Here is a 10,710-nt window from a genome sequence, read left to right as displayed (position 1 = left end):
GTCCCAATAAACACTGAAACTGTCTGCTGAATGGAGAGTATAATTTCTCTTTTCCTTTCCTCTCACATCTTCCCCTTATCTCTTCATTCCAGTCAGAGGCAGTCAGACAAGCTGTTTGCAGTAGACACAAAGGTGGAAGAAATGGCATTGAAAAACATTGGATCAATAGACTACCCTTTTTCAGCATGGATAAGACAGGTCACAAGTACTACTATAGGGCTCTTCAGTCTGTAGAGTGGGTGAGTATAGATCTGTGGTGAGGCTGACATCTGCTGGTGAACACTGATACTGCAATTTGGTGTTATAATTACACCATACTATAACATGGAAGGGCAACTTTGATGGGGGTGGGGGCCACAAAAAAAAACTGAACTCATCATTAGGGGCCACACTGGCTCATGGGTCTACATACCCACATCCATACCCACACATGCAGCCAGAGCCGGCCCTAGCCTTTTGGGGGTCCTAAGTGAAATGTATTGGGAAAAGCTGCAGATTCACCTTGTGTAGACTACCTTGTGTAGCTCTGACAGTAAATTAAGCCCCCGACTGAGTTCCAAACAGAATTGATCCACAGTCCTACAAAAGGGCTGTGTGTTGTCAACAGCTCCACCAGTTATTTATAGCAAAGTAGACCATTTTTAATAGGTATTAAAAAGTTGAAAGACATAATTTAACATTAATAACTTATTCATAACTTCTATAAAAGAATACAAATATTATGTGCCCTCAAGATTACCTTACATGAGAACAACATATTTCATGTAAATATTTACAAAAAAATGTTGAATATAATTCCAAAAAGAATCAAGACACATTGTTACACACGTTCAGCGTTCGTCTTCTGCTCACAAACAGTGAAAAACCAGCACCTGTAAGTCCTTAAATCTGGAATTCGTAGAGGTAAAACTGCCACGTCCGTTTGCGATATTACAACAACAAAGACGTTACTTCAAACAAAGAACAGCGTTTTTTCCCCCTCTGACATCATTTCACGTGCGATAGAAAACCAGAGCATGTATGTTCATCTGCCCCATTTAAAAAAAACAAGTGGCGCCGTTTCACCAAATCTCAGCTTAAAAACCAGTTTAGACTGGCAGTAATACAGTTGAAGTCGGAAGTTTACATACACTTTAGCCAAATACATTTAAACTCAGTTTCACAATTCCTGACATTTAATCCTAGTAGAAATTCCCTGTTTTAGATCAGTTAGGATCACCACTTTATTTTAAGAATATGAAATGTCAGAATAATAGTAGAGAGTGATTTATTTCAGCTTTTATTTCTTTCATCACATTCCCAGCGGGTCAGAAGTTTACATACACTCAATTAGTATTTGGTTGCATTGCCTTTAAAATTGTTTAACTTGGGTCAAACATTTAGGGTAGCCTTCCACAAGCTTCCACAAATTTTGGCCCATTCCTCCTGACAGATCTGGTGTAACTGAGTTAGGTTTGTAGGCCTCCTTGCTCGCACACGCTTTTTCAGTTGTGCCCACAAATTTTCTATAGGATTGAGGTCAGGGATTTGTGATGACCACTCCAATACCTTGACTTTGTTGTCCTTAAGCCATTTTGCCACAACTTTGGAAGTATGCTTGGGGTCATTGTCTATTTGGAAGACCCATTTGCAACCAAGCTTTAACTTCCTGACTGATGTCTTGAGATGTTGCTTCAATATATCCACATAATGTTTCTTCCTCATGATGCCACCTATTTTGTGAAGCGCACCAGTCCCTCCTGCAGCAAAGCACCCCCACAACATGATGCTGCCACCCCCGTGCTTCACGGTTGGGATGGTGTTCTTCGGCTTGCAAGCGTCCCCCTTTTTCCTCCAAAAATAACGATGGTCATTATGGCCAAACAGTTTCATCAGACCAGAGGACATTTCTCCAAAAAGTACGATCTTTGTCCCCATGTGCAGTTGCAAACCGTAGTCTGGGTTTTTTATGGCGGTTTTGGAGCAGTAGCTTCTTCCTTGCTGAGCGGCCTTTCAGGTTATTTCAATATAGGACTCGTTTTACTGTGGATATAGATACTTTTGTACCTGTTTCCTCCAGCATCTTTACAAGGTCCTTTGCTGTTGTTCTGGGATTGATTTTTACTTTTCGCACCAAAGTGCGTTCGTCTCTAGGAGACTGAAGGCGTCTCCTTCCTGAGTGTTATGACGGCAGCAAGGTCCCATGGTGTTTATACTTGCATACTATTGTTTGTACAGATGAACGTGGTACCTTGAGGAATTTGGAAATTGCTCCCAAGGATGAACCAGACTTGCGGAGGTTTACACATTTTTTTGCTGAGGTCTTGGCTGATTTCTTTTGATATTCCAATGATGTCAAGCAAAGAGGCACTGAGTTTGAAGGTAGGCCTTGAAATACATCCACAGGTACACTTCCAATTGACTCAAATGATGTCAATTAGCCTATCAGAAGCTTCTAAAGCCATGACATCATTTTCTGGAATTTTCCAAGCTGTTTAAAGGCACAGTCAACTTAGTGTATGTAAACTTCTGACCCACTGGAATTGTGATGCAGTGAATTATAAGTGAAATAATCTGTCTGTAAACAATTGTTGGAAAACTTACTTGTGTCATGCATGCACTAACCGACATGCCAAAACTATAGTTTGTTAACAAGACATTTCTGGAGTGGTGGAACATTTTTATTTAATGATTCCAACCTAAGTGTATGTAAACTTCCCACTTCAACTGTGTGTGGGGTGGACTCGGACCTTCTGGGAGATGCTGGTATAGGATCTGAAGTAAGATCTACTACGGACAGACACATTCACTTCCAGTATTCACTTCCAGTATTCACTTCTAGTATTCACATCCAGTATTCATCAGTCAGTTGAATACAGTCAACCCCTGATAAGTGCTCACTGGATAAGTGTACACTTCTCTAAAGTGCAGTGCATGTCTCTAGTCCTAATACAAACACAATACAAATACTAGATATGTTGCCTTGGATACTACATACCCTACATACCCTGGTTTAGTGCACACATTGAGGACAGTCATTGCACTTCTAGTTTTCATTGGTTATTCTGTGGAACTAAGTCATTTGAACATACTAGTTAAATATTTATACAATTGTCAGTCTTCCTCAACAACGTGAAAACACCCCTGAACTCCAGCTTACCATCCAGCGTGTAGAGGAAAGCTAACATAGTTTCCAACAGCAACAAGTCCACGCAATGGTTAGGTCACCTCAGAAACCCCTTTACCATGTCCCATTAGAAGGCAGTATCCAATGAGTTCAGATTTGTAATTATCATATCAAATGGTAGAACCTTACACATTCTGCCTTCCAAATGTTCAAGTTTCTGGGTTCCTTCAGGTCAGCTGTACATTTCTGGGAAGCAGAGAAGAAGAAAGTGAGGAGACGAAGAAAGAGAAGAGAGGAAAAGAGAGAGGAGAAGAAGAAAGAGAGAAGAAAAAAGAGAGGAGAGGAAGAAAGAGAGAAGAAGAAGAAAGAGAGGAGAGGAAAAAGGAGAGGAGAGGAAGAAAGAGAGGAGAGGAAGAAAGAGAGGAGAAGAAGAAAGAGAGGAGAGGAAGAAAGAGAGGAGAAGAAGAAAGAGAAGAGAGGAAGAAAGAGAGGAGAGGAAGAACGAGAGAAGAAGAAGAAAGAGAAGAAGAAGAAAGAGAGGGGAGGAAGAAAGAGAGGAGAGGAAGAAAGAGAGGAGAAGAAGAAAGAGAAGAGAGGAAGAAAGAGAGGAGAGGAAGAAAGAGAGAAGAAGAAGAAAGAGGAGAAGAAAGAGAGGAGGAAGAAAGAGAGAAGAAGAAAGAGGAGAAGAAAGAGAGGAGAGGAAGAAAGAGAAGAGAGGAAGAAAGAGAGGAGAGGAAGAAAGAGAGGAGAAGAAGAAAGAGAGGAGAGGAAGAAAGAGAGGAGAAGAAGAAAGAGAAGAGAGGAAGAAAGAGAGGAGAGGAAGAACGAGAGAAGAAGAAGAAAGAGAAGAAGAAGAAAGAGAGGAGAGGAAGAAAGAGAGGAGAAGAAGAAAGAGAAGAGAGGAAGAAAGAGAGGAGAGGAAGAAAGAGAGAAGAAGAAGAATGAGGAGAAGAAAGAGAGGAGGAAGAAAGAGAGGAGGAAGAAAGAGAGGAGAAGAATGAAACAAAACAAAACAATTTTTACTACTTGGCCAGTTCAGTTGCACCGGTTATCTAAACCAATACCAAGCTTCTGATCTTATCCCACTGGGCACAGACGTCAGTTCAACATCTAGTTCTGATTTACATTTGGTCGAGTAGTCAACTAATGTGAAATCAACGTGAATTCAATGTGAAATCAACAAGAAAATTCACCATGTCATTGGATTCAGGTTCAAAGTTGGATGAAAAAAAGACAAAATGCCCTTACGTTGATTACATTTTGCAAATCCAATTAGTTTTCCACGTTGATTCAACGTCATCACATCCTTTTTTGGGGGTTGACACGACGTGGAAACAATGTTGACTGAGCCAGTTTTTTCCCAGTGGGATGTATTTATCCTGTGAGTTTGAGTGAAACAGTGAAACAGATACTCACTCCTCTGAACTTGCTGCTCCCTTCCCTCCTGGAGAAACAGAAAGATATAGACGGGTTGGTTGTTTAGCAAAAAAACGGATTCGTGTGCAACTATGCGGTAAAACAGACAGGGTTGGTTGTTTAGCAACACAACAGACAGGGTTGGCTTAGACTGTTGACATCATGCCAACTATATTTAGTCTCTAAATGTTTATTGAAAAAGAAATACATTTTCACAATGAACACTTGTCTCTCAATACATAGTTACAGTTGTTGGTTAGCTATCTCAAAACAAGACATGGTATCAACAATAACATACAACGAGCTGAAACGAGACACCTACGAGTCCCCACACGGCAGCTTCTTGTCATTTTTGCTAGCTAACGGACCTTTCAGAATTATAGCAACACACACCTTCCATGCCACATCGATGCGCATAACGTTGTCCGCCAACCCATCTGTATGTTTTATGAATTTATAGATATTTATATTTTATCCTGCCGGTCCCATTTCCATGGGACAATACTGTCTGTCTCCTCTATCACAAGTAATGTCATCCTTACCTTGATTACCTCTGGCTGTCTGAGCCTTGTTTTTCTTGCTGCTAAATCCCAGAACCAGGAAGCACAGCAGAACAGCAGCGATCACAGAGACAGCAGAGATCACAGAGACAACAGAGAGATCAGGTGGCCTGCCTATAGTAAATAAATACAATATACGTAAGGTTTCAAATGTATTTACTTGACAGAAATGTATAATGTTATACATTTAATGACAGTGATAGAGACACAGTATCTCAGTCCTCACAGACAGTGCGTTCCTGTGAGAGGGCGGCCCCTACAGCACAGCTGAGGTTCAGCCGGAGTCCGGAGGAGCAGTTGACAGATATGGAACGGACGACAGAGAACAGCATAGAGACCGGGTCTCTTCCCCAACCACTGCTGTTCACTACTCTCCAGTGGCTCTGGTTAAGAGGAGGGTTCAGGCTCCACTCAACATCCCTAGGAGGGTAACCGTTGTCGGAGGAACATGTCACCAAGCAGATGCCGTTGTCACAGGCCACTGTTACATCGGGGATGCTGTAGTTGGCTGTAGAGGGGGGAGATGGAACGGGAGGAGAGCGGAGCGAGAGAAGGAAAGGATTTGATATTTTCTTGGTTTTACTTCCTCTAACTGAAAACACTAAACAAGGGCAAAACAACACAAGCCGGTCTAAGTGATAGCCAATTATAGCTTTCGTTTTGTCTTCTCTTTTCAGTGAATGTATCTATGGTTTGGGCTATTACAAGCACACATCTGACAGAACCAGCTTTTCCCCCTCATCCAGAAAGCTATGTTCCACATGTAGGAGAATAAAACAGAAAAATGAATTAAACACAAACATGGTAAGAGAGTTTGAACTGAGGTAATGTTACCTGTCACATTGAGATGTATGTTCTTGTCGTCGTTCGTGGTTGGGTATCCGATGTGGCATTCGTACAGCCCCTCATCTGACGGCCGTATACTCCACAGCTTCATTGTTCCCTGTGTGTGGTCTACTTGAGTACGGTTTGCATACTCTGGGTGAGGGGATGGTAAGTCCCTCGTCTTATGGTAGCCATTAATGAACTCGGCTGGGTCATATCTCTGTACATACAGGTGGATTGGGAGTCTCTGGACGTCAGAGGTACAGGGGAGGGTCACAGCCCCACCCACCTCTCCTATCACCATGGTGACATCTGAGAGAGAGGGAGAAAGAGGTTAGAGGTTGGGGGATGGTAGACATTAGGGAGTTCCTTTTTTTCCCCCCTCCCTTATCTATCTGACACATTTGCCCTTTTCTCTCGTCTGAAAGTGTCTGGTACATTCCCTTCTACTGAATAGATAACATTATGGTTCAGATGTTATTGCAAATCCAATCTTACAGGGAAATCGTACACAGACACACACATGCAGGCATGCACACACACACACACACGCACTCAGCCAAGTATCTCCAACAGTAAAGCTCTGATCAGATAAAGTGGCAGGTATCACGATGTCACTTGATTCAATTCTTACCTTCACTTTGAATGAACTGAATCGATAGCAGGAATAAGGTGACACACCTGTAAACCATAACAACATTACAATCAGCTGAGTACTGTTAGGTGAGGTCACTGGCATGGTTACCGGAAGCATTCGTATTTCCTAATAACCTGTTTCCAGAAAGACACTCATAAATGTGTTTCAGGAATGTACTGTATACCAAGGAAACACAGAGAACACTGAAATTCCGCTGGAGACCCACAGCGACATTCTCTCTATCGGATACTGTCACCACACACTCATGTAAACAAGCTGTGACGAAATCTGACTCTAGATAGTGGGAAAGCACTCTCCAAATTAAATATTATTCTTAGTAAAAAACGTATCATTGTATCAAAATGAACCAATACAGTTGCATGTAAATCAAGTATGCCAACGGCTGCAAATAACCAAGATTTCAAGATACACCTCAGCCACAGTCCCGCCATGAGTACTACTTACAGTGAGTACTACTTACCGAAGCAGGCGACACGCACACATTCCATAGTCCTGCAGAAAACACAGACACATTAGTTCAAACAGCAGTACTCACAACCAATGATCAGGTTTCATATGATCACATTCATATCATGGTAAATATATACTCAGAAATGACACGAGCGTTTGCTTATTAATCCTCAGCTAATATGGTGAGATACAAAAAGTAATTAAGAAAAAAATCTTCATTCTATATTTATTATAATAACCAAGTTAAGGAAATGAATGAGCATTGAGAGATATTCTGTCTCTATGTTTACTCTGTTCCCTAACAGTCAGTCAAGAAAACCCTAAGGGAAATCCCAAGACAAGGGAGTTACTTCAGGAAATTCTTTGCTACTGTGTGGTAGGCCTAAACACAGGGCCCAGTTTTTCAAAAGTTATCTACTCGTATTTCAGCTATAGGATAGGATTAAATGCATAGAAATATAATTAATAGAACGGTTAGTCCCCATTCAAGTCAATGATTTGTCTATTCTATTCATTCTATTTCTATGCATTTAATCCTAACCAATAGGTGAAATCCAGATATATAACTTTTTAAAAACTGTGTCCAGTTGATGAGTTTGCTATCTAGACAATCTTACGGCGCTGTACTAGTGCCTCGTGAGATATTTGTGTTCATGGTTATTGATTCATCTCAGGGATTGGTGGTTAAGGATAGGAGTTCAGAGTTGTGGGTTTGGTTGATTTAACGTTAATCTGAAGAGAATCAAACAACAATTCCGTTCCTCAATCGTGTGTCTTTTACACATTGTCTTGCAAGGACTTTATTATGTGTTAATTACTTGAGTGTAAAGATATAAAACGATGGCATCGGTAGAATGTGACAAGCCAGAGGATTGTGCGGGGGCAGACGAAGGGAACTGGCTTGGTTGTCAGATAAATTTCTAATTTATAAACCAGGGGGAATCCCCAGAAATATACATCTCCATTGTTATGGCATCAGCTTGTAGGATGAGTTTCATGAACACAGGTTACAGTATCAACAGTACAGAAGAACTGTATATTGTTGCAGTATATTACATATATTGCTATAATGCACACACATGAAAACAATCATATATAAACACAACATAAGCTTGCACGTGTCTGCATTCGGGTGCATTCCTATACCTTCATGGTCAACTGAGCATGTAGCAAACAGTAGTTTCACACAGACGGTTTTGTTATGCTGCAGTGAGAGTGAGTGGAAAAGGGTTGGTACTAGAAAACGCGGAGTGAGAAGTTTATGTTCATGTTTACTGTGTTACTCAGATAGCGGTCAATACAAACTGATATCCATTATGAAATGTGGTAGTTTTATCAAAACACAAAAGATGAAAACTTCAGAATAATCTGACCATATCTAGGTGAAATCCACTGTGTGAAAATGTTTCACTTATCCAAGTGATTGACAATGTTTGCAAATAAGCAATTGCAAAAATATATAATGCACTGCCCATGCAACACGATTTACATATTAAACCACTTCGACAGAGATGATGATACACGTTTATTTAAAATATATAATATGATACTACCGATGTTTTACACAGGCAGCCCAATTTTGCCAATAATTTGTCTTTTGACCAATCAGAATATATCAGAATTGGGCTGCCTGTGTAAATGCAGCCAATGTCCAGTCAGTTTCTATGGCTCCATAATCTGTTGGCTACATGTCTCCAGATACTACAGTCAACCCTAAGAGTAGGAGTCACATCTCTACAACTATTGTTTTGGTTAATAACCTGAAACACCAACAACCTCCATTCATTCAAGATATATGATATAGTAGGTAAAACTGAATACCATAATCTTACATTATTTAATTAAACTGCTTCACCTTAACCTGCACTGTATTATCTAAGTAAATCTACAACAACAATAGCACATCCACTACAAGCCAGTCTGGAAGAGCTGTAAATATTTGTAACAGTTATAAAGCCTATGAGGGGGAAATAAAGACATTCTTACCGCAGTCATGCTTTGCCTTTCTTAGCAGCCGTAATCGAGTGTGAAGTCGGAGAGGTTGGCATGTGATCTGTTCTCAGCACAGACAATCAGCCCCTCTTCCTTAAGCATTCTGGGGGTGTGGCTTTAGCCAGGGAAAGTCCTTTTTGCTCTTCTAGTTTACTAATGTTGCCATTGTAGCATACAGCAGTTTATCAGAATGTTGTCCCTTTTCACAGCAGGGTGTGTTCCTCTTGTGTGAGTGCTGTGGGGGTGGGGTTAAGTTAAGACTTTCACTTCCCTATATACACAACTGTTCAAAAGTTTCAGAACACCTACTCATTCAAGGGTTTTTCTTTATTTTTACTATTTTCTACATTGTAGAATAATAGTGAAGACATCAAAACGATGAAATAACACATTTGGAATCATGTAGTAACCAAAAAAGTGTTTAACAAATCAAAATATATTTTATAGTAGCCATCCTTTGCCTTGATGACAGCTTTGCACACTCTTGGCATTCTCTCAACCAGCTTCATGAGGTAGTCACCTGGAATGCATTTCAATTAACAGGTGTGCCTTCTTAAAAGTTAATTTGTGGAATTTATTTCCTTCTTAATGCGTTTATTTATTTAACCTTTATTTAACTAGGCAAGTCAGTTACGAACAAATTCTTATTTACAATGACGGCCTACCCCGGATGACGCTGGGCCAATTGTGCTGTACCGTTACCTCCTGTATATAGCCTCCTCACGTTTACTCTGTACCGGTACCTCCTGTAAATAGCCTCCTCACGTTTACTCTGTACCGGTACCCCCTGTATATAGCCTCCTCACATTTACTCTGTACCGGTACCCCCTGTATATAGCCTCCTCACATTTACTCTGTACCAGTACCCCCTGTATATAGCCTCCTCACATTTTCTCTGTACCGGTACCCCCTGTATATAGCCTCCTCACATTTACTCTGTACTGGTACCTCCTGTAAATAGCCTCCTCACATTTACTCTGTACTGGTACCCCCTGTAAATAGCCTCCTCACATTTACTCTGTACCGGTACCTCCTGTAAATAGCCTCCTCACATTTACTCTGTACCGGTACCTCCTGTAAATAGCCTCCTCACATTTACTCTGTACTGGTACCTCCTGTATATAGCCTCCTCACATTTACTCTGTACTGGTACCCCCTGTATATAGCCTCCTCACATTTACTCTGTACCGGTACCCCCTGTATATAGCCTCCTCACATTTACTCTGTACCGGTACCTCCTGTAAATAGCCTCCTCACATTTACTCTGTACCGGTACCCCCTGTATATAGCCTCCTCACATTTACTCTGTACCGGTACCCCCTGTATATTGCCTCCTCACATTTACTCTGTACCGGTACCCCTGTAAATAGCCTTGCTAATGTTGTTTTTTTTGCTGCTCCTTTATTTCTTTATTTCTTTATTTAAAAAATGTTATTCAGTTTATTTTAGTAAATACTTTCTTAACACTTTTTTTTTCTTAAAACTGCATTGTTGGTTCATGGCTTGTAAGTAACACTGTAAGGTCTACACCTATTGTATTCGGCGCATGTGACATATACAATTTGATTTGATTTGATTTTGGAGAGAATGTTGTTTGAACAAATGGTGTTGCATAGTGATGTATGCCTCAGGGAATGTTCCGGGGTTTCCTGTCCTGATGTCAAAGAGAAACACAGGCGCAGACTAATTATATCCTACTAATA

At 40.7% G+C, this 10,710-nt stretch overlaps 1 protein-coding gene across 1 annotated transcript; it reads right to left on the bottom strand.

Annotated features, from left to right (window-relative positions):
* Positions 1-603: 603 nt before the first annotated feature.
* On the bottom strand, positions 604-9,234 carry LOC106613207 (butyrophilin-like protein 2). Its single transcript, XM_014215238.3, has 8 exons — positions 9,002-9,234; positions 7,026-7,057; positions 6,542-6,588; positions 5,917-6,219; positions 5,309-5,590; positions 5,065-5,196; positions 4,523-4,550; positions 604-3,352 (listed from the first exon to the last, which is right to left on the bottom strand). Exons 1-8 carry the CDS (start codon positions 9,008-9,010, stop codon positions 3,334-3,336), a joined length of 852 nt encoding a protein of 283 aa, XP_014070713.1. The 5' UTR covers positions 9,011-9,234; the 3' UTR covers positions 604-3,333.
* Positions 9,235-10,710: the final 1,476 nt, after the last annotated feature.

This window comes from Salmo salar, chromosome 09 (genome assembly GCF_965601325.2).
Source record: "Salmo salar chromosome 09, fSalSal1, whole genome shotgun sequence".
NCBI classification, from domain to species: domain Eukaryota; kingdom Metazoa; phylum Chordata; class Actinopteri; order Salmoniformes; family Salmonidae; genus Salmo; species Salmo salar.
This window is presented reverse-complemented; position numbering and strand designations above follow the sequence as displayed.